Consider the following 24,995-nt stretch of genomic DNA (forward strand, 5'->3'; position numbering starts at 1 on the left):
TATTTTCCTTAAGTTTCCTAATTATTAGAAGACGTGACACCCACGCATCGATATGCTGTTTTACAAAAAAAGACATATATTAGTAACTTACATAAATTTACAAAAAAATAATCAAATTAAAATATAAGAAAAATATAAGACTTACCCCTCCATCAAAATAGCCATTATCTTCGACCCCTAATAATACGCCCCACCAAGACTGATCAAGCAACAAATAGATATCATCGTTGAGCTTGCATATGTCAGTGAAACACCCCTGACTTCGCTCATGTAGATAAAAATCAACTGCGGTCTTAGCCCAAAGGGTATTATCCAGAATTGTGTCCGGTAGTTCTTTCCTCTCCACTTCAGATACCGGTATGGTACTGGTCGGTAACTCATACGAGAGCCAACTTGAATCCATCATGTCCGACACATCAGAGGGTTTCTCAAGAATCCTACATATGACGCCATGTGAATCGGGCTCTTAAATGGTGGGAGGGACCTCTTCAACGATGACAGTGGCCTCTTGAACGGTGGAAGGGGACTCTCGAGGAATGATAGGGGCCTCTTCAACGATAGGAGTGGACTCTTGAGGGATGACAGTGGCCTCTTGAACGGTGGGAGGGGACTCTCGAGGAATGATAGGGGCCTCTTCAACGATAGGAGTGGACTCTTGAGGGATGACAGGCGAGTCGGGCTTCTTCTTGCGGTGTCTTCGCACTATTGGGGTATACGGAGACTTAATAGCACGTGCACGCCGTCTGATGCGTGAACTCTGTCGTGCAAGAAAAACCCGACGTAAAGCATCCACCTTATCGGTCTGCTAAATAATTAAATACAAATATCAGTAAATAAACATACATGATATTTAAACAGTGAAAACAAAGACAAATATATTTCAAACTTTCAACCAAAAGACAAAACAAAGACAAATACTAACTTCACAGTGTTAAAGAATACACAGTTTAGCAGAATTGGCAGCAACCGAATAAATTTACTTCAACCAAAAGACAAATACTAACTTCACAGTGTTAATAAACAGTTTAGCAGTATTGGCAGTAACCGAATAAATTTACTAAGCAATCTAAGTGAAATGGTTAATTTAAGTGAAATTACGAGTAAATTTATCATCAACTTAAATATGGAAAATCTTAAACTTACCTCATTGTGTAGAGTATGAACCTCATTCTGCAACGATACTACCATCTCACATAGAGCGGCAACCTCACCACGTAAAGTAGACACCTCCATACGCCATGCACCATCGTTATCGCGTAGAGTACCGATCTCCTCACGCAAGGCATTGACCTCATCACGTAACTCCCTTGACTCATCCCGTGGAGGTGGAGAACAGGGAGATAGAAGTCGTGGCATCTTTGCCGGTCGCCTATCATGAGGTGATGGTGGAGAAGAGGCTCGATGATGTGACGGGATAGGTGATGGCTCTCGTTGTAGAGGTGTATAGTCGGGTCGATCAGGTGATGGCTCTGGGTGAGGTGATGGCTCTCGAAGTGGAGGAAGTGGAGGTTGCTCATCATTCATGCCATCAAGAAAACGCTGACTAGCTTGCCACCAATCAGTGGCAAGCTCAGCCTCCGTGGGTGTCAGTCTAATTAATGGAATGTTGGCCTCCTAAAAATATAAAAACTCAAACAAAGTTAAACGTCTACTATTAATAACTTGTTTATATATGATAGTATTTGTGTTAACTTACATTATTTATTGTCGCATATGGTATTAAGTCTTCCCAATCCAACAGACGTTTCCTCTTCCAGGAAATAGCCCTGGGAATATCATTTGAAGCTTTTATTACATATGTCTTCATGGCGGGAAAGGCCTCGAATATCCAAATCTACAAACAATATAATAACAAACATTAGTAATTGTTAAATAATTAATTATAATTTTGAAAATATTATATAGAAATTCTTACCTTAAAGGCCCAAACAAAGCCTGACAAAGTGTATTTCGACCCATCGCCCCGCAAACTTTTGCGGTCATCAAAGGCAGATGACAACTTAGTCCAGGTAGCTTTCCATATATACGAACCCCACGGAAACAGATTCCATGCATTTAGGTCCTCTACCAATAATATTAGCTCCTGAGGAATAGGTTGTCTGGCCTCTCTGCCTAAAAAGCCGGCATACAAAAGTAGTAGAAGGCATACTCGGACAACATCGACGTCATTCATCCGAGTAAAACCATCTTTCTTATTAAACAATTTCTTCATGTCGTCGACGTGTAAGTTCGGCTTCTCTATTAACTCATCAGGAAAAACCCTGGATAACCATGATGGACGGGTGATATGACGAGTGTACCGGCCTACATCATCGTGTCCGAAACGTAGACCAGTGATTAAGCAGAACTCCTTCCGCCCAAAACAAGTATACGCCGGTGGAAAATGAAACTATATCTCTTCCTCACCACATTGTATACTGTCGGGTAGATCGCTAGTCATGGTCTGAAGCCACAAATGGGTCAAATTAGCATCTCCACCCGGATGTTATACTCTCAGCCATGGCCCGAAGCAGGTTTCTTCAAACAATTTTCTTTGTGCAGGTGAAAGCTTCGAAGCAATTGTAGTGGCTAGGCTAACTTTATTCCTTAATGTCAATGAAGCCGAAAAAAATTTCTACAAAAACAATAAACATACCAAGTTAGATATACCAAAAACTACACTGTCAAGATATACCAAAAACAATAAACATAAATAGTAGTTTATTCTTGAAACTAAAATTTGCAACACTGTTTTGTCTTTTGGTTGAAATGAAAATTGCAACGAGATAATGAGAATCGCAACGCGGAAATGACTATCGCAACGAGAGAATCGCAACGCGAAATGACTATCGCGACGAGAGAATCGCAACGCGAAATGAAAATCGCAATGCGATTTTGGTTTCGCGTTGCGATTTTTATTTCGCGTTGTGATTTTTATTTCGCGTTGCGATTCTCTCGTTGCGATAGTTATTTCCGCGTTGCGATTTTCATTCTCGAAACTATTCTTCTTCTGCATTACTTCAACCAAAAGACAAAACAAAGACAAATACTAACTTCACAGGCTAAACAGTTTAGCAGTATTGGCAGCAATCGAATGAATTTAATAAGAAATCTAAGTGAAATGGTTAATCTATTATTGAAATTACCAGTAAACTTATCATCAATCTCAATATGAAAAACCTAAAATAATGCAAAATTTTCAAAAAAAAAAAACTAACCCTCGGAGGTTGATTTTCCATTTCTGAATGATTGTGAGGGATTTTTGACTGTGAATGGTTGTGAGGGATTTCGCCGGCGATGGGGACGGAAATCTTCGGAGATGGGGACGGATTTCGCCGTAGAGAGTGAGAGATGGAGATGGGACTGAGTGTTGTGATTTTGGGTTTGAGGTTATGAGTTGCGATTACTGTGGACGGTTCAATTTCCGATTTATTAAGAAAAAATTTGTGTTTGGAATTTGAAAAAAAAAATACGCGTTAATACGAATGGCGCTATGTAAATCGCGTTGCGAAAGTCAGTATCTCGTTGCGATTTTGTATTATCGCATTGCGATAGTAAGTATCGCATTGCGATAGTCAGTATCGCATTGCGATTTACCCAATTCGCGTTGCGATTTACTTATTCGCATTGCGAATTGGGAAAATCGCAACGACACTGTAGACCATCGCAACGCGATTTCTAACTATCGCAACGCGATTTCCAACTATCGCAACGCGAAATGTAACGCGAATTTGCGATAATGGAGATCGCGTTGCGAATTAGCAATCGCATTGCGATTTTGTTGGTCATTTTGGTAAATCCAGAAAAAAGTTGATTAAAATCGTATATTATAAGACATTTTTGGTCACTGAGACGATTTTCTCGAGAAAATAAACTTAAAAAAGCATGTGATAAGATTCATTTGTTTTGGGGGGCCCGGGGTTGAAATAAAGGGACCCACAAAGTGGCCATGTGAACTTGTTTGCTTATGTATGTGCATGTCGCCTTCGTCTCAAACTCAATCCCATGTGCGCCGCTACAGGGCATCCCACTTCCCTCCTCCCCCCCCCCCCAAAAACAGAATTATATTTAATTAATTGAACAGTTTTTTAATTATTTTTCACTATACCCCTAACTATAGCCCTAATAAAGTGTTAATTATTAGGGTAAAGTATATAAATGGTCCGCGACTATAGATTACTACTTTATTAAGTCCCTTGATTATTAAAAGTTACAAAATGATCCTCCGATTATAGAGTGTTGCTTTGTCGAGCCCGTTGATTATCAAAAGTTACAAAATGATCACCTGACTATTTATTATGTTCCAAACTCGTCATTTTCTGTTAGAAAATTGACGGATGTCCAAGCTGAACCTTAACATGATGATTGTGATATATAGTTGTTTGAGATTATGTGATCATATTTTATCATATCGCAGTCAACAAATTAACATTTAACTCATAATTTGTTAAATTTTTAATAAAAAATGACGAGTTTGTAACATTATGAATAGTCGGGTGATCATTTTGTAACTTTTGATAGTCAATAGACTCAACAAAGCAACACTATATAGTAGGATGATCATTTTATAACTTTTAATAATCGAGAGACTTAATAAAACAACACCATATAATCGGGGACCATTCATATACTTTACCCTAGCTATTAATTAAATATATTTGCATTACGAATTAATCCATTTTCCTCCAACTGGTAAAATTGATAATGCTAGAATTCAGAGGTAGGTTACAGTACAATATGCCCATCTGAAACTAGTAGTCACTCATTCATCCTTTTGTTCGTTATTTTAAAATAATATAAATAAACATATATATCATCATTGATAATAATCGTAATCCAACGATCAGATTTCTTTAAATTTTGGGTAACTTATACCGTTCTTCACTGAACTTTCCTCTCTCCTATTTTCTTCAACTTTTAATTTGCTCAATTTGCTTACTGAACTTTACAAATTGAATCATTTTGCTTACTTTATCGTTTAGTAGTTAACGATGTTATGACATGACACAAACATCAAAATGACGTTATTTTGAAAAACTCAAATATACACAAAAACGACGTCGTTTTGAAATCTATATTGAAAGTACGGTGAGTAAAATAGGAGAGAAGTAAAGTTCAGTGAGGAATTATGTAATTTACCTTTTTTTTTTCCTTTTCTTCTTCATTTTCTCTCTGCCAGCCACCACGTCATTTTCATTCCGTCCATCGTCATTGAGGGTGGTTATTTGGTCTCAAAATTCATGGGTCGGTTTATCTCGACCCCCTGAGTCTGAATCTGGTGGTCGTTTCACCGAAAAATGTCCCAAAACACGTGAATATGGACTGAAATGTTTTGACTTCCTCACTTTCAATCTCAAATTCATGGAATTCGAAGCAAGTTTCGACAAAATGAAGGTTGGATTCGAACTCGAGGTGTCAAGGCGAAGCGACACATGAAATTTAGGACCAAACGACCACCATCTACGACTGCCGACGGTGACATCCAGCCACCTTATATATATTTTTAATATTTTTAATTATTTTATATTAAAAATTTAAAAAAAATGCCACATCATTCAGAGGTTAGAGAGAAATCGGAGGCGTGAGAAAAATGATTCAATCTGTAAGTTCAGTGAGCAAATTGAAAGTTGGCTGAGGAAAATAGGAGAGAATACAGTTCAGTTAGGAACGTGTAATTTACCCTTAATTTTTTTGATAAAATAATAATTTCTCTATTATTGGCAACACATTTTGTTATTTTGTTTCCTATTGGCGGTGGTCATGTACTTGTGTTCATCGATATTTAAATTTAATAATAAAAAAATTAATTAAAGGTCAAATGGCTAGGGTTTGGGGTTCAGAAAGAACCCGAAGAAACTAAAATGGTCAAAAAAGAAAACAAATACATTAAAGAATCTTGTTGCAGCTATATTCCCGAAAATTTATGCTTTTAATATAAATTAGGATAAATTACTTATTTGGGACCTATTTATTATTGTATTTCAGTTTTAGTCATATTATTATTAAGATTTGAGAATTAAAAAGATTATTATATTATGTCACATCATCATTTTCGTTAATTCAATAATTAATAGTTAAAATAAAAAATAAATTATATGTGCTTTTATTTTAAATAATTGAATAATTAAACTAAAAACACAAAATAAATGAGGAATTAAATAAATAATTTACTCTATAAAATATTATTACAGTTAATTAATGAAATCCCAGTTTAACAACAGATCCATTCCGAATTATTATTATTAATAATAATATGATTTTTTATATATAAAAAAGTGTGTTTGTGGTTTGCACTTATGATAATGAAATGATGGCATGTTCGCATCTTAAGAGGCTAAACGGAGGCTACGTTCAGGGAAGTTTTCTTTTTCGATATAGGTAACTACAAGACGATATTTATTTAAAGATAACCCTCGATTATTTAATATTGAATGTTTATATTTTGATATTTTTATGCTCGAATTCGAAACTTAAAGGTATAACAACAATATTTTTTACCACACAGATCACTTGATTCATACCATTTAGGAATACTGGAAGCAAAAACATTGTCCTCCTTTTTATCACCTCAAATTTTATAATCAAATAGATCATATATGATGGAATTTAGGGTTTTGATACATAAATTATGAGGGAAAATGAAATGGTTTGAAATGCAATGTATTTTCCACCTAAAGGCTAACAAATATAAGTGTTAAATTCACCAGCTTAGATTTTTTTTTAATAATTTAGGGTAAATATATGATAATATTTGTTTAAAAGATAACTCTCAACCATTTGATATTAAACTCTCACACCTTTAACATTCTTGGCGCTCGAATTCGAGATCTCATAAAATAACAATTCTTTTACCACCGATATCGCTAAGTTCGTCTCAGTATAGATTATTCATGCAATCATAACCGTCCTATTTAATGCAATCGGCGACTGTTGCTCGAGGACAAGGCCCTAATGTTATGATACCCTTAATTAATCAAATAGATTTAATATTGACCAAGTCTTAGTTTCTTTGAACTTGGAGTCATATATACGTAGTTTACGAGTCCAAGTTCAATATTGATCAAATTCATTTATCGATGTGGTCACTCGGTTCGTGCTAAAACTTAACGTTAGAACAAATGTACTAAAATGAAATAAAAATTAACTTTATGTATGATTTTGGTAAAAGTTTAAAGTTTAGATACTAAAACATATCAAAACTGCTAATTTAAGTACTAAATGCATAATATACCCAAAATTATAATATATTTGTAAGACTCGAATATAAAAATAATAATTTTTTTTTTTCGTGAGAAGAAGGCCACGTGGACGAGATAAAATCGAATTATTAAAGAAATAATGGGTGATTATGATACCAAAAGAGAATGAAACCAAGAAAGTATTAATGGGTAGTGTCTCACCTATAGGTTGCCGGAAGGGGCCAAAACCGGAGAATTCATCCGATGCATAGAGGTATGAAAGTGGGAAGGTTGAGGCCAATGTAAGCAAGGAATGGCCCATTTACTTCTATTATTAGGGGTTGCACTCATCACAATTAATGGAATTAGTACCCACATTCACGTGTCATTGCTACCAAGTCAAGGTTTTTGAATTTGAATAAGGATTTTTTTTCTATGACTGAATTTCTTATAGTTAAAAGCGTTCGATAAATGAATTGTTGTTATTTTTTATTTTTTGAGATATCGAGTTCGAGTACTAAGAATAGAGTTGTGAGCGTTCAATATCAAATGATTGAGAGTTATATTTGAACAAATATTACCTTGTACTCCCCCATATTAATATAAAAAGAATTTAATACGTGCTAACAACTTGTAGCTTTTCCCCTAAGTATCGTGTTTATAACAATTTTTAGGGTGAAGTATATAAATGGTCACTTAATTATAGGGTACTACTCCATTAAGTATTTCGACTATTAAAAGTTACAAAATGACTCTATGACTATAGGGTGTTATTTTATTGAGTCCCTTGATTTTTAAAAGTTACAGAATGGTCACCTGACTATTCATATGTTCATAACTCGTCCTTTTCGTTAAAAACTGATAGTTGTTTGAATTGGATGTTAACGTAATGACTGAGATATGATAGTCGTTTAAGATTAGGAGATCATATTTTATCATATCATATTTAGCAGGTTAACGTTCACCTCAAACTGCCATCAATTTTTTAACGGAAAATGACGAGTTTGTAATATATGAATAATTGAATAATCATTTTGTAACTTTTAATGATCGGGGACTCAACAAAGCATCGTACTATAGTCGAAATATCATTTGTGTACTTTACCCTAATTTTTAAAGTTGAATTTAACGTTGCCTCTTGATTTAATATTTGTTCACTTATCTTATTTATTACTGTTTTGGAATCTCAAATTGATTAGTTTATGTTGATAACTTATCATTATTAACTATATATCACAAATGATCTATGATAAAGTTAATTTGTCAATATATCATCATGTTATATGTATTTTATGTTAGTGTCGATGATGTTTATCCTTCATTACATGCAATGGTATTTGTTTGTATCATTAATTTTGTTGGATCTTATTTTATTTTTTTAGTAATTAATTTGTGCAATGTTATTATTTTAGAGAAAATGATCATTAATGTGATTAATTTTTTGGCATATTCTTAATCTTACTTAGAGGGAAAGGGAAAGAGACGAGGAAGGAATGAGAGTGTTCTTAGTGAGTTAAAACTCATTATCTAAGGGGGTTAGGAAATAAAACTCTTTAGTTTTACACAGATTTATGATCGTTGGATAAGTGAAAATATATGGCTGAGATTAACTCCTTGTTTCTCCCAATAAATATTTTGACATTTCATACTTTTAATCTCAACTATCTATTTTCACTCATCCAACGATCCCAAATTAGTGTAAAACTAAAAAAAATTTACATTATGTAACATGATCATACCCCTTCTAAGGAGAATAATAATTTGAAAGAACCCATATAGAAAATGATGGGTTGAGGTGTTTACATATGATGATGCATGTATGTATGTATTTGAAAATGGTGATGTGATGGCATGGTACGATTGATGGGCATGGGAAGCAAAGGCGAAATACAATAATTAAAGGGAAGGATAGGTGGGGGAGGTGATCTTTAATGGTAATTGGGCTTATTCTCCATGTAAGAGTCCAAATTTCTTACTTTAAGGCTTTGCTTTCTGGCCGCCACGTGCGGACGTAGGCCCAGAGGCCTTTACCGTCAGCATCATCATTTATCACACCACACGTGTGCCCCCTTTCCCCTTTTACCCTTTTACCCAGAGGCAGCTCTTGCTTATCCTCCCATTTTCCAAAAGGCAAAGCAGGGAAATGAAGGATGAAAGCAATCCAGTTCTAATTTTACAATTTTAATATAATATTTTAATATTTTATATTTATAACATAAAATTCAGTGTTTATATTACCGCCAAGTAAAAGAGGCCCACTACCCAACAAAGCTGTTTTGGGATGGTTTCAAAGTTTGGGCTGGCAATGCCCCAAGACCTTAAGAGTGAAGCCAAGGGTACCATATTGCCACATTTCATGTGTCCCAATGAATTAAAACGAAGGGCCCCACGTGTAAATCAGCCATTAGGTAATGATCGATATCCACGTGGGATCCTCTTTTCTTCACATGAGATGTTCTCGTGATCCAACGCTCCTGGATTCACTCTCAAAACTACCCCATCTCAGCCGTCCATTTTGGCCCACAGTCTTCAATACCATCGGCTGTGCTTGTCTCTCCTTTGTCCCCTTCACTTTGGGCACCCTAACTCAACGCTGCCCCCACATGTGACAGGCAGCCATATCTGTCGCTGTCATAGTATCCTCCCCACGCGCTTCCCCTCCATGTAACCCCATTGATTGGCCGTCAAGGAAGCGCGTACGACACCGCGTGCGTGGGGTTATGGTTTCCCATCTATGAGAACGCATGCAGAAGCTAAGATCATTAGATATCGTCGCCTTGAAACAAATCCACCCCCTATAAAACAAGCTTCCTTCACCTCTCTTTCCCATTATCAACACACGGTTTTTGCAACATAGTAACAAAGAAAAAGATACTCAAAGGAACAACACCTCACAAAATCAAAAACCAACATCCCCAAGTGTTTTTAGCTTTGATAATGAAAGTGAATTATGATAATGGTCTCAATCTCAAGGCAACGGAGCTCCGATTGGGGTTGCCAGGAAGCGATGAACCGGAGAAACAAACGACCCCTAGGCCAAACAAGAGAACTATATCGGAGATCAGTAGTTCCGACGTGACAGACGATGGAAACGATGATCATCAAGACAGTGCTCCTCCTGCAAAGTAAGAGAAACCTTGTGTTTTTGTAAACTTTTAGTGGAATCAAAGTTTAGATTGTAATGGTTGACTGTTTGTATGAACGCAGGGAACAAGTTGTAGGATGGCCGCCGATCAGATCATACAGGAAAAACTGCGTACAAGACACAGGGGGGTATGTAAAAGTGAGCGTTGACGGAGCTGCTTATCTCAGAAAGATTGATCTCAAGATTTATAGAAACTACCCTCAACTCCTCGAGGCTTTGGAGAACATGTTCAAGCTCACCATTGGAGCCTACACAGAGAGAGAAGGGTACAATGGATCTGAATATGCTCCCACTTATGAAGACAAAGATGGTGACTGGATGCTTGTTGGAGATGTTCCCTGGGAGTAAGTTCTTTCCCCAAACCTGTTTCTCTTTTACATATATATGTTGGGGGCAACCTACTATCTTACCTCCCCCTTACCCCATACATATGGGAAAAAAGGGACAACCAACCATTATATATGCTTGTATGTGTTCCTTCTGTTCTTTTACAATAAACTCGTCAATATTTGCTTTTGTTTTACAGAATGTTCATCTCATCCTGCATGAGGCTGAGAATCATGAAAGGATCAGAAGCCAGGGGCTTGGGCTGTGTATAAGCCTCCCACAAAGAACAAGGAGATTTTCTTTGGCTTAGATCATCGAAATCCCACGAGGAAGATTGATTTGTTCTTCCCGGGAAGTCAAGGGCTCTTTTTGCTGGAAGAAAGTTTCGGAGATTAACAAGACGGCCTCCATTACTTAGAGTATCTGTACTTTATAAATAACATTCAGCACAAGAACAAAAGGCAGGAAAGCATGTAGAAATATACTTGAGACTTGACTGTACATAGGAAATACTATAGATTGCTTTACAATTTTCCCCAGGAAAAGCATATGTAACAATATGATTAAATCAAAGGCAATAATTATTAAGGTCTAATTGTCTTGCTTCTTACAACTCCAAAGAAGGCATGGGGTGAAACTTGAAAACAACAATATCAAATATTGAATCATCAATATCTTCATAGTAATTACAGCGAAAGGCAACCGTCCGAGTACAAATATGTTCTACAGACATTAATAGTTAATGATAGTTTCGAAACTCAAAATGCATGCACAGTTTTACAGAACAACATCTTCCGGCTATTGAGACTTACAAAAACTTACACATCCAGAATGCAAAGCACCTTGCCAGATTAATCAACCTATAGCACCATCATTATACACTACTAGTATAAACCATTAGAAAGGCAAGAGATCGTCACCAGCCATCAAAGAAAACTTCCTTTCATCCTCATCTTGCAGAGAGCTTATTTTAGAATCTAGTATCTCCAACTGGGATTTCACCCAGTGGGGAGTATTCCTACCTTCAATCCACAGAGCTTCTCCAGTGTCCTTGTGTTTAAAATCCGGATATTTAGGGTTCCTCTGCACATAGAGGACATAACATCAAGTTAAAACACTTGATATAAAGGGCCTGAAAAAATGTTTTCAATAGTAAATCATTTATTTCTATAGGTTCAAGTGTGTCACAACCATAAAAGCATATACAACAGCATAAGACCGCATCAAATAAAAGCAAAGCACTTCCAATTTCAAAATGAGACCGAACAGCTACCTTGTTCTGCCTATTATCCCACCATTCAGTAGGATTGGCAAAAGAGGCTTGTCATAGTTCCATAGGAGATCCGGTATTATTTGCACCATTGTTGCCAAATTTCCTATCTGCCATAATTAAATCCCAGTTAAAACCAAAAATGTAAACCAAAAGCACACTGCAATTTACCAAAAACTGTTTTGGTCATTCGGAAAATGACTTACTACCTGACTTACCACCGAATACACGTTCATATGAAGCCGCAGAGGACGAGTTCCTTTCGATGAAATTTATTTGTTGGACAACTATCTATAATGCAATACCAAATACAAGAAAAGCAATAAGAATATAGTTATATTCATCGATGAGCTAAGAAATAGAAACAAAAAACAAAGGGTTCATAGTGATAGTAAGTACCTTGTAATAGTTTGCAGTTTGCCATCGTCGCTTTCAACCGTATCCGAAACCAGACGACCAGATACATATAGTTGTTGCCCTTTCTCAACATGCTGATACGCAGTATTAGCAAGCTCGTCCCAGAATGTCAAATTAATCCTAAGCATTAATTTTGGTAAATGAAAAATGACAAAATATGGGTAACAAAAGCCAAAAGGTACAAATTTGAACTAAATTTTCATATTCCCTAAAAAGTATAGAAATTTACCAATTAGTATCGGTGGCGGATTTTCTGACGGCAAGTCGAGTCCAGGCGAGGACTTTGCCGGAAGGCAAGTGTTTGATTCCGACGGGGGCACCAACATTTCCGATTAGGTGCACCGTATTGTAGAGGTCCTTGCTCCACGGGATTTCTGAAGGTCTTGGGTACGAAGCTTGAAGGTTGTAGTTTTGGTCTCTGTAATCGACGGAGCATTTAAGTGTTCGGAAGGAAAAACGCTGTCTTTTGTCAAGGAAAAAAGACGAGTTCCGGGGAGTTGGAGATGGGAAGAAAGGAAGGGTTTTGTGGGACGACGGTGAACAACATGTTTCTGCTTGATATTAGGGTTTGCCCAATCGCCATCGTGGCTAGGGGTGAGCAACGAAATCGAGAAAACCGAAAAATCGATACGAACCAAGTAAAACGGTTCGGTTTGGTTTGGCTTTAAACGGTTCGGTTTAAAAGTTTCATTTTTTTGATTCGGTTCGGTTCGGGTTTTCCATATGGAACCCATTTGTTCCATATTGAACCGAATAGGCAATTTTTGTAAAAAAAATTATAGTTTCAAGTGATTTTTTCATTGAAAAACCGAAAAACCGAACCGAAAAACCCAAACTGTTAAAAAACCCGAACCGAACCGAAAAAATCGGTTTCGATTTTTTCGGTTTTTTAACTATTCGGTTTCGGTTTAAATATTGAAAAACCGTTTATTTCGGTTCGGTTCAGTTTTTGGTAAAAAACCGAACCGAACCGAACCGAATACACCCCTAATCGTGGCTAGGGGGTGTAAGCCGAGAGTCGTGAATTCGACTCGATTCGAAAATTCTGAAATGAAATTCGATTCAACTTGAAAACTCGCGTGCTTAAAATTTTTAAACTCGACTCGAACTCGAAATTTTGAACTGAAGCTCGTGAGCAGCTCGAAAAGACTCGAAATAAAAAAAATCTTAAACTTAACAAGATTGAATTTTCAAATTCAAATTCGAACATAAACCTTAAATACATGAAAGTCTTATTGTATTTTTTAAAAAAATCAACACATAAATGTTAATATTATTAATAATTTATTTTTAAAAAAATAAAATATTAATATATTATATTTTCGAGCTATTCACGAGCTTTTCGAGTTAAGTATTAAGTAACTCGTTTCGGCTCGTTAAAAATTCGAGTTGAAATTAAGTTCGAGTTGAATCCATTCGATCCGAGTATTTATCGAACTTTAATCGAATTGATCTCAAATAACTCACGATTTGTCTCATCTTATTTACGGTATTAATCGTGCTCCTCCTTTTGGCGCCAAGGTGTGATCTTTCTCTGCATTCTCACTTCTCAGAATGATTAAGTACGGCGTCGAGATATTTCAAGCTGGCCTAATCCAAATCCCAAACTGAACCTATTTTCCTCAAGGCCCGATAACTGGGCTGAGTCAATGCGGCCGAGCAAACCCAGCCGCTCATTTTGTTTCATCTTCTTCGTCTCTTCTTCGTCTGTCCTTTTGCTTTTTTCTACTCATTATTGAGTTTAACGAAGGAAGTTCTTAAAAACTCCACCTTGGAAATCCGCCTGTGCCTTTCTCCAAGCTTAATCCCAACGAAAACACTGTCTTTGAAAGTTTAAACCTCCACCGCCACCGATTTCACCGAGATGCCCGGCGCCATCAGCTGAGTTGAGCTGCAGAAACATTGGCGCTCCAACTCGCACGCCCGTTCCAGCCAATCCACCGTCGTGTCCTGCTAAGCCCCGGTGAGAGTATGCGCAAAGTTGGGCAGTACGAAGATTTGCACGAGGAAATCATCTGCCTAAACTGATGACTAAATCAGCTAATGCCATTATTAAAAGACATCTTCAGTCTGCAGTACAAAACGTCAATGCAGTTAACTCTTATATGCTGTCTGCAAACAGAAAAAAAAAATATTCAAAAGCACTGATAATAATTTTCATATATAAACAGTTCATCTTCTATAAAAACAAGAGGGGAAACTGAAGCTATTAAATAATTGGCATTTGAAACAAATCAAATGATCATATTAAGATAATACAAATGAATTTGAGTTAAAAATGGTACAGTAAAAAGATACTATAGAGTTTGGCTGCCTTTCTGCCTCATCTTCTCATTCTTTCCCGGCCTTAGACTCGACTGATCTCAGATCATCATGAGGAACAAGATATCGTTCGACAGGCCCTTTCATACGAGAACTAAAAATATCGAAAAAGGTCGCCCCAGGTGATTGCTCAAAAGCAAGCCAAACCAAATGGCACGGTCAAAGCAGATGGTTCTTCATTAATCTGATCTTGGTCTATTTGAACCACTTTTCTGATGGCCGTTGTACAGAGGTAAAAGCCACGGCGACCCGTGTTTCCTTCTTCCACAGTAACACCGGCAATATAGTATCCCTACTGCTATCAAACAAGCAATGGGAATGGCCCATCTGCCAAAACAAATACAAGCATGTAAGATATGAACACAGAAAGACCGAGTGGCATACAAGAACAAGCTTGTATCGAGAAGCAAGCGAAGGCAATTATGTTAAATATTATTACCTGTCCAAATCAAGGAAGGGGCTATAGACTATCGTTTCCCAAGAGGCTACGATAAAGTGCCACACAGGGTTGTAGTAAAGAGACTCCGCTGACCAGAACATCCTTGTATACGTCTCTAAGAAGATAAACAGTACCCAAGCTGCCATCTCGACCAATATGAATTTTATGATGAACCGACCAACCACCACCATGACAAGGGAGAAGGCCACCAACCAATTGAAGAGCCTTTGATTATATTCTTTGATAAATAGAGAGCGTGCCTTTCCCATCATCTGCAATTACATCAGAGGAAAACATATTATGTAGCAAAGACGAAGAATACAAATAGTTGTAATTTCAACTACAAAGCACCATAAATGTATCTTTTCCATTTAATAAGCAAGTTTTGAATGGCATTCCCCACTTCTCATCTACAGTTCCTTCAAAAGGACAGGATTTCGTTGAATTGAGATTATTTTGGTTTCAGCTCCATCGTTGGAGATCGAAAAAAAGTTATTCAACAGGGACAAAGAACTTCAGTAATACAAGCATTAAATTGATTAAGACTCATTTGAAACGATTCCGTCCAAAGCTTTTAATCACTAAATTTGAATGAACACTCTTCATCTTTCCAGCTAAATATTGCACAACAGAAGGAAACAATATTTCATAAGAAAAAAGAAACAGAAACAGAAAAGAACTGCAAAGGTTCCTGATTACCTTCATCCTCCTTTGCTCGTAATTTACTTTTGAAGGCCCAACACAATCCTGGTCAAAGCTATTGTTACATTGCTGGAACCCTGCATTAAATTTTGCCATAGAAGGAAGCCTAAGAACTTGAAGTTGGTCCATTGCATCCTCGCATCGGGTATATAGTTCCTCACAGAGCTTTGTCGACTGATATTCATTCGCCATAAGGACATTCTTAAATGCCTAAAAGAAATTTTCCGCATTCAGGACATGAGAATTACAAAAGCTTGTATAGATCAGACTACATACAGAACATATTTAAGAAAATCCAGGCAGACGTGTCTATCAGATACACAAGAACACGCCTAGCATGATAAATAGCTGAAATTTCATAAAAGGCAAATGCAATGTCTTCTATAGTAAAACTTCTCATATGATTGTCCATTTTAGTTTGCCCCCCGTGTCCCATCTGTAAACAAGAATTTGAACTGTTGACAAAAAGAACCAAGAATTTGAATGCCCCAGGTAAAAAAATTTAAATGTACGACATTATGAATTATCATTGATAAAAAAAAATAAATGCCCCTCAAAGAATCAGTCAATACCTCCATTTCTTCATCCAGTTGCTCAGCAGATTTCTTCGCATAGTGACGGCCAAAATGTTGTTCATCAAAAGCATTCATTGCTTCCTCTCGGGATCTTTCATGGGCATCTTGTAAGGTTTGCTCTGGCATAGGTAAACCTAATTTTCCCATCCTTTCATTGTATAGGTTCAAACATCGCTCGAGAATACCTTTATTGAAAACCTCTACAAGAGAGCCCGTAGATGGGATCTCCCCTTTGTTCAAAGCATCGAGTATCTATAAGATTAAAAATAAAAATGCATATTAATAAAGCTAAGTTCAACATCAATCAATCACCACCCAAGCAATGACTAACTTAAGAATTCTCTTTGTAAAATCCAACTTATAAGGTCTGAGAATGTGTAACATAAACTAACTTGCTCGAGGAATGCAACAAATTCCTTTCCATTTAAATGCTTGCCCTGCACAATCTTTGGGCGTATAATACTAGCTACAAGCCCTTTCAGTTGATCTCTTTTCTTAACATACATGGGATCAAGGTCATCATCCTTCAAGTCGCAAAGCTTCGTTCGCATGAGATGAGGCTGTAAGTTCAAATTTCAAGCAATTAGATGTTAAATGCTCGGGTTTAACAATAATTTTATCCATTTGCCATCAAATAACATAGATATACAGCAAAAGGCATATATGTATTCCATCATCCTAAATGTCACTATTAGCGCCCACAAATGTCTTTGCCTTAACATTCACCACCACATAAAACAAAATATAAATATTGACCAAAGTTATGATTTCTAAAAAGTCTATGTTACACGATGTCATAATTCTTATGCTCGATGCATGTTAAAAAACATGTACATCATACACATCAAACATCCATTTAATTTTCTGTTCAGAACGACAACAACAATGGGAACGGGGAGAATAGTGAAGGAGCCAAGGTAATATTTGAGCAATATAACAAACATATTTGGAACTCATACTTGTGGTAAGCTAAAAGCTGTGCAGTTATCCCCCATTACAGCTAAGGAGTCCCGAATCTGGTTAACCTGATAACGTTCCAGGAATTGTGAAATTTTTTATCCAAGAATAAGAATAGTCAAGTTATAGCCTACAAGTATGGTCATAGAAGGAATACCTGATCAATATTTTTGTCACCTGAAGATACAAAAGAGACACACCATCATAAGATTATCTCAATAAGAATGCAAGATTAACATAAAGAAGCATCTGTTCAACAATGAAGCAGGATTGAGTAAACTAACCATAAGTATTAGGAACGTGTCTAAGTGCCTCATCAACCATTTCTTTCACTGATTTTCCTTCTGTATGAAATCCAGGAAAATTTCAGTGAATTGTCCCTATATCGTGCCTAATGGTACACACTTTACCTCCAAAAAGAAAGCATCGAGTTCAAATTTGCTCTCATTAACAATCAAATTATTCAATCTAAATGGCAAAAAAAAAAAAGATGCACCAATAAAGGAATGGTAAAAAAGGAAAAGTTAAACCAGACATACATACAAGCCATAAAATCAATAGGAATCTGATTTAGAATAGAAGCTAGAAAGGGATAACTCAGATGCAGATATAATGTTACAGGCAGAGGCAGTGCAATATAAGCTATAGCATTCCCAAAGTCATTGGCAATTAAACTAACAGGACCTTATTACACTTCATAAATCATATGCTGGAAGGCAATTATGAACTTACGCAGAAAATCACGCTGGATGAGCCACAAAAGTGTTGCAGGTTCAAAAGCGATGTCTTGCCCCTACAAGAATACAGTTCCTCATGAATTGCATAGCAAATCAGTATAAGCATAAAAATGAAAAATATTTAGAGAGTCTTAAATTACCTTCACTCTGTTCTCAATGAAATTTGGGTCATGCAAACCACAAGAGAGGTTAGTGTCGGGCATTAAAAGTAAAATACACCGAGCTTGCTCAGTCCATGTAATCAATTGATATTACTTTCAATTCAGCACATGAAAGAAGTGCAAACCTTCCATAAAATTCTTCAGCTAGTTCAACAGCAAATGACAGTCGAGATATATCAGCTTCACGAATCTAATGACAGAATGGCACAAAGAAGAGTATTAATAGAAAATCAACCCATCAAAGGCAGATGGGAATTCTATGCTTCAACACTTTTGACTCTCACAACCTGATGGAAAGACTGCAATGCTAAACAAAGACCTTTAATGCTAAAATACTCAGCATCACTTTTATAAACTTATAGTAAGAGAAGTCCTTAGAAAATACCAGGATAGCACATCAATTTCAGTCAAGAAGAGGAGGCAACTGTGCAGAATTTCTTTTATTGCAAGACATTATTCAATTTAAAATAACATTTCATGAAGATAAACCAATTTCTTTTTAACCCCAAGAATCTCGGACGTAATTAACATTTATTATCTAGCAAAACTAACATTCATATGCAGTGCCCTAAAGCAAATTTTAGTCAAAAGAATAATTTAATACATAACGAAGTTGTCCAAATTTTATATCTCCAGAAACATTTAGACTCATGGACTTTAACTTGAATTATAGAGGTTAAAACACTAGCCTTTTCAACTTCCAAATATGGCAAATTTCCAGATCAGAGCATCTAAAAACTAGTTATAAAAAAATAACTAACCGTCTCAGGCAGGTTATAAATTAGCACAGAGCTCATAACAGTTGCCAATGCAAAAATTCTGCATCAACAGAAATCAGAAATGCAATATAACTACATATATACCATAAAAAGAAAGTTGAAGCACAGATGCAGTGACATGCTGAAATTACCTATCGTCATATACATTAGACTTCCCAACACTTTCAAAACCCTCAGTGTCAAGGTAGAAAACAGAAGTTCGTACTCCATCAATATCCATTTCTAGCGGGGTTCCCCAAACCCAAATCCCTGATACAGAAAAGTGTAAACATCAACTGTGTAACCATTATGCAAAATTGTAATATCATTACAGTCTCTTACCCTTTGTTTTTGTGTCACGCATGTGTCCAACACCAAATCCTGAGGGGTGAACAGGAAAAAGCATTAACAATAAGTCATCAAATAAATCTCAATTAAAAATATAAAAGAGTGCTGAAAGTCACTACAAAATAGCATATGGCAGTGAGAATGCACCTTCATCACAAGACAGTGAAAGAAGTTGATTTAGAAGAAAAGATTTGCCAGAACGGTAGGGACCAATGACCTGGATGTACAAATCCAAAAAGATTAAGTGTTGGAGAACAAGACCAATGGAATTATTCTAGAAACAAAATTAGGTAGAATTTCAAGTTTGATGTGAAATAACTTGTTTGAAATCATTGAAGAGATCAGTAAATATTGTATGATCTGAATCCTAAATTTTACAAACATTCCAGTATGATAACTATAAATTATCAAAACCAATGATTCAGTGCGTCAAATTTCCCCAATTTACCTCCCATCAAGATTTCAACAATCATACTTGGGATGAATTTCCCAACACCCGTACTAGCATTTTCATAACATCAGCAAGCTTTTTTTTTCTTTTCTTATTTGCTTGGGTTGGAAAAGGGGGGTGTACAGACTTTAGCACTTCACATTTTCAGTCTAAAAACTACTTGGAGTCTTTCTTATTTCTTTTTTTTATATAGGAAATAGGCCTCGTTAAAAAACCCCTTCTTAACCGTTAAGATACTTAACGGGCATTGGAAGGAGGAAAAGAGTCTTTCTTATTTCTTTGTAGTGACATTTGCTTTAGCAGTTCACATTTTGAGCCTAATGGATATTTACAGTTGGTGGACAAGAATAAACTGCAAGAATGGCTTCTATAACTTACAGCAACTGCTGAAATTGGGGTAGTTATTCTACTGATAGCTTCCAAGCCTTCCCTTGAAAGTCGAAGCTTTGTATGGCCAGGATCAGGCTCCACTATAGGAAACCTGTTTATATATAGTAAAAGAAAGGGAAAAGAGACCAGTGTCAGATAAAGTAAAGGCATAAACTACTAGCAGGCCACTTCTAAATTCAAATCCGGTTCCAAGATGGCATTTGTCTGTCACATTTAATTTACACTTGAAAGAGAGGGAAAATCAAAATTTTCCTGCAAAAGCACATATCTTTTAGCTATTATTGTGCATATGCCCAAAAAGTTGGCTACAAGAGCACAGTATTTTTTTTTGGAAAAGTAATGCAACTTCTTGTGCATAAGCATTATACTTATTGAACGAACTGGAAACCAAGCATCTAATGACTATAATTTTCAATTCTGTGGAACGGATAAGAAATTCTCCCCCATATTAAAGCAGCAAAGCACATTATTTAGTAATGATGCAAACCAAGCACAATCATATGGATTTTATCATATAGCTTCACTTATTTAGTTGCACTACAACACAAACTCAATCAATGAATGTCGCTTTACCCTCCAATAGCAATTTGCCTCTTCATAGATAATTCCTAATAAGTATCGATTCGTTCATGTAAACCTACACTAATCATAAATAGGAACCTACCAGGAATAAGTGAAAGACTCCAAGAATAAAAAAATCAGGATTAGTTCAATAAGAAGAAGGAACTACAAAAAACAACACCACTGAGAAAGAACCCTTAACTGTAACAAGAATTCCTGAATCTCAATACTAAAAAAGTCACTTCATCAGAAGATTGATACCATGATCCATCTGACTAAGCAATTGCATGTTTAATTTTAATCAAGGTGTAATTTTTTATTTTCAAAATTTCTTATGACTGCATATGAATACTGTTCAACTATGTATTTATGTATTTATTTATACATGCTTTGCATTTTATCTATATTTTTAATTTTCTGACTGTCGGAGGTCTTCCACGGAAGCTACTCTCAACCTGGCGTTGGGGCAGCCTACTACCCTACCTCCCCTTACCCCATTGCATATGGGAATTGGGTTTTGTTGTTGTTGGGTTGTCTGTTCGACAGAGAGGCCAACAAACTTGATTCAAAATTGCCTCTCAGAACATTACACCAAATCAGTAATATCATTGGGAGCTAGCATTCAAGCCTAACTGTATTATCCCAAATCAGGAGCACATCCAGAAAAGGAAAAAAAAACTTTTAAGTTAATGTCCTGATTACAAAAAAAGTAATTGGCGGCAGTAGCTACAAAAGAAATCAGCAATGTACCAGCGAGATCTTAAAGAAATGCAAACGAAAGTGTCACATTTCAATGCTAATAATAAACAAATCATATCCTAATCAACTCTTGACTACTCCTTACAATAATGTCAATTCAGTACAATATCAAAATTTAAAATTATAAACAAATATACAGAAACAAAGGGAACTTACGGTTGGTGAAAATTTTCAATTGTGGAAGACCCGGGGCCAAAAAGAGGAGGGGAATCGAAAAAACAAAGATCCAATAAGAAACCTCCATTGTTAGCAAAGATGCCTATTTTCCCAATGCAGATATAAGAAACTGTACGAACAAGGCAAACATGAAACGAAAGAAGAAAAGGGGTGGGATTTGAAAATAAAAAAGGCAATGCAATGGCAAGAACGGGATCTAACGAGACCCAACAAATGGGTGTACGTTAAGAATCGTGAACCCGCAAGAAAGGAAATTTCTGCTGCACCTACAGGCAAATTCTGAGACCACGAAAACAAAAAGAAGGAACAGGGGAACAATCTGAGCCTATAGCAGCGGATCCGTACCTTTTCCGGATTAACGGTGATGATAAACTTGAACTTGAGACCACTCTGGCGGTCAAATGTACACGTGTCCCGTTGTTATTGATTGTTGACAATAGTACTTCACCAAGGTTAACCGACATTAATTAAAATATCAACTTTTTAAAATTAATATCTAAAATAAATAAATCAAAAATAAAAGGGACCATCGGTGTAGTTTACTCTCTTTCTACTTCATTCGCTTGGTCAACTCTTTAGAGTATTGACTAAGTTTTGTTCATCCTAATTTAGAAACTAAAATCTAATTATCATTGTTGGTAAATAACTTAAAATTTAAAAAAAAAATTAGAAATATTATACATGCAGAAGGCTTTTGTTGAGAGATTTATCTATCAAAATTAAATATATAACATTAGTCAATTCATATTAATCATGATAAAATCTTAAATAATTGAAAGGACAATAAAAAATTAAACAAATTCGACTTGCGATAATAGTTTGCATGAATAATTAGTATAATATTTTTATATATTTTTTAATTATATTTTTATTTATAGAATAAAATAAATATATATATATATATGTCAAATTTATCCTTAAAAAATTAAATCAAATAAAATTGCACCTTGATCAAATAAGCTATCAAACGGAAAAAGAATAGTCGAATTGGTCGAAAAACATTGACCGTGACCATCCCTAGACGAAAATAGATACGCATAGATGTGACTAGAGTAAATTACACATTTAGTGTTGAAATTATTAATTTTGATTTATTTTAATACTTAAATTTTTAATTTTTTAAATCCTATTTAAAATTTACTTTTTGTTTCATTTTAATACTTTCGTTCAAAATGTACTGTTAAGTTTTGAAAATTTTGAAAGTTTAGAAACTAAAACATATCAAAAATGATAATTTTCGTACGAAACGCATTAAGTTTTTAACGGTTAAATATTAAAATAAAATAAAAACTAAATATTTTGTATGTTTTAAAAAAATAAATATTAAAATATTAAAACATATCAAAAACTTATAATTTATGCAATAAATACATAATATACCCATATTAATTTATGCCTTGACCTTTTGTCTACTCAATAATTAGAGCCGTGGACCGGTCACTTACATTGAGGAACTTGAAATACAAACGATCTAGTCTAACTATATGCCATATTTTAGTATCATTATTCAAATCGAATCACAATAAAAACCTTAATTTTCACGGATTAATTCAAATAATAAATAATTTAATTTTATTTAAGTAAGTTTCAAATTTAAATCCTTATAAATTTAGAAAAATTTTAGAGACTCGTTCACTAAAAACATATATACAACTTGGGTCCGTTCAGGACGGAACCACTAAGGACTTGGGAGGGGTTGTGACCCCCACCCAGCCAAAAGTTTATTTTTTAACCTTTAATTTATATATAAAATTTAAATATTTATAGGATAATAATGCAATTACCTCTATATTTTGGAAAAGTTATAATTTGCCCCCTTCAAATCAAAATCTTAGTTCCTTCTCTGGGTCCAAATTAATCAATAAGAAACCTTAACAACTGAAAAGGTAAAATAATAATAAAAAAACCCTTTACTTTTCTATATGAAAAATATACACCGTCGGGAAATCTTCTATGGTCGTGACAATGGCTGAAGGTGGTTGGTCGATTCATTTAGTTCCATTTCTTTATGTTTATGGAAGAACTGTTCTCTGGCCAAGCTCCTCACCAGCTTAATATACGAATCGAAGCTCAGTGCTTCCAGTTCAAGTGCCTTGTCCAATTTATACAGCACATCTTCGATAGCCAAATCGGCGGCCGAGGTTTCTAGCCTGGCTCTCGACATCTCATCCATCTCGAACGCATCCTCGACTCCCACATCGCCTGCATCCAACCCCATTATGGCTCGTCCATCGTTAACCCTCAACCAGTTCACCAGCCGATCCTTTTCGTCGGCCCAATCGTCGGCTCTCTCTTTCAGCCGCTTCCTCTCCTCATCCATCTCATCGATCATGGCCGTAGTAAACGAATCACGCCTCTTTAATTCTTCTTGCAACAAAGACAGATTCTCTATTTCATCACACGTGCTGGCCTGCAACGCAACCATGTCGTAGTGAAGCATGCCGACGAGTCTGTCGAGGGCTTCCTTGTGAGAAACGAGGGACGGGTGAGCTAAACTCTTCGTCTTCTTCGTCGTCGTCGTTATCGCCGGTGTCGGTGTGTACGAGAAAGGATGATCGATGCTAAAAAGATGGACGAGGTTCCGCAATAGACCGGTGAGGTCACACGAAGGGTGTTTCCATGTTATGAGGTACGGCGAAGACGCCTCACCGGAGGTGTTGTCTACGAAAGGATGATGGCGATGAATCGGGGTCTCGGGGTCGATCGAGACGAAGACCAAAGGTGCCCTTTGAGGATAATTCTCATGGAGCCAAATGACTAGAGGAACAGGAGGAGTTGAACTTGAATCATCGGAGACATGGATGAACCCAGTGGCACGTAGAAGGTTAACCTCGGTCCCATCGTTTTGCATGTACCAACCAGTCGAGGGCTCGAAACCGGGGAACTCTTGAAGCAACGAAAGGAGGTGTCTCAGAATAAGCCATTTCTGTTTGGAGTCCGAATAAGATAGAGCATAAGGACCGGCGGCAAAAAGAGCTGCTTCTATGATCTCCTTTGGAGATGGAGGTGCCATTGAAGGAGCTTGAAATGAAAAGTGCTTATTGGCAAAGGGCGAGACTCATCTTAGATATAAACAAATCGACCTGATCTATTTCAAGTCAATCAAGAAGTTTTCCGGTAACTGTTAGCAGGTTTCCTACTGCCTTCCACCAGTCAACTATATATATATACATATAAAAGTAAACTGAAAGCGAGTTTCTCCGGTTTTGTCTCTAACCTAACCTCCACGGCATTATTGCATTCAGTTTAACAATTAGCTAATGATATCGACATGAAAACGATGAAGTAATCAACACTTTGTCACCAAGGAAATTTCCATAAGCTTTCCTTTGTAGTTCCGGC

The 24,995-nt window shown here is 36.2% G+C and overlaps 2 protein-coding genes, 1 long non-coding RNA gene and 1 pseudogene across 4 annotated transcripts; 1 reads left to right on the plus strand and 3 right to left on the minus strand.

Moving 5' to 3' along the window:
• Window positions 1-9,773: 9,773 nt before the first annotated feature.
• On the plus strand, window positions 9,774-11,224 carry LOC120130951 (auxin-induced protein 22D-like). The gene is made up of 3 exons (XM_039148096.1): window positions 9,774-10,282; window positions 10,365-10,646; window positions 10,829-11,224. The coding sequence occupies exons 1-3, from the start codon at window positions 10,095-10,097 to the stop codon at window positions 10,899-10,901; spliced, it is 543 nt and encodes a 180-aa protein (XP_039004027.1). The 5' UTR covers window positions 9,774-10,094; the 3' UTR covers window positions 10,902-11,224.
• A 182-nt stretch (window positions 11,225-11,406) lies between these two features.
• On the minus strand, window positions 11,407-12,873 carry LOC120130952. 2 transcript variants are annotated; one of them, XR_005516879.1, is made up of 5 exons: window positions 12,546-12,873; window positions 12,299-12,436; window positions 12,118-12,190; window positions 11,903-12,009; window positions 11,407-11,712 (listed from the first exon to the last, which is right to left on the minus strand). It is a non-coding gene; the product is annotated as an uncharacterized LOC120130952 (long non-coding RNA). The 2 variants fall into 2 exon arrangements; XR_005516878.1 differs by having other exon boundaries at window positions 12,109-12,190.
• Window positions 12,874-14,537: 1,664 nt separating this feature from the next.
• On the minus strand, window positions 14,538-21,924 carry LOC120130950 (annotated as a pseudogene).
• Window positions 21,925-23,459: 1,535 nt separating this feature from the next.
• On the minus strand, window positions 23,460-24,754 carry LOC120130826 (protein ELC-like). Its single transcript, XM_039147980.1, has one exon. The coding sequence runs from the start codon at window positions 24,664-24,666 to the stop codon at window positions 23,605-23,607; it is 1,062 nt and encodes a 353-aa protein (XP_039003911.1). The 5' UTR covers window positions 24,667-24,754; the 3' UTR covers window positions 23,460-23,604.
• Between the last annotated feature and the right edge of the window lie 241 nt (window positions 24,755-24,995).

The sequence above is a fragment of the Hibiscus syriacus genome, unplaced genomic scaffold (genome assembly GCF_006381635.1).
Source record: "Hibiscus syriacus cultivar Baekdansim isolate YM2019G1 unplaced genomic scaffold, ASM638163v2 tig00110548_pilon, whole genome shotgun sequence".
Taxonomy (NCBI): Eukaryota; Viridiplantae; Streptophyta; class Magnoliopsida; order Malvales; family Malvaceae; genus Hibiscus; species Hibiscus syriacus.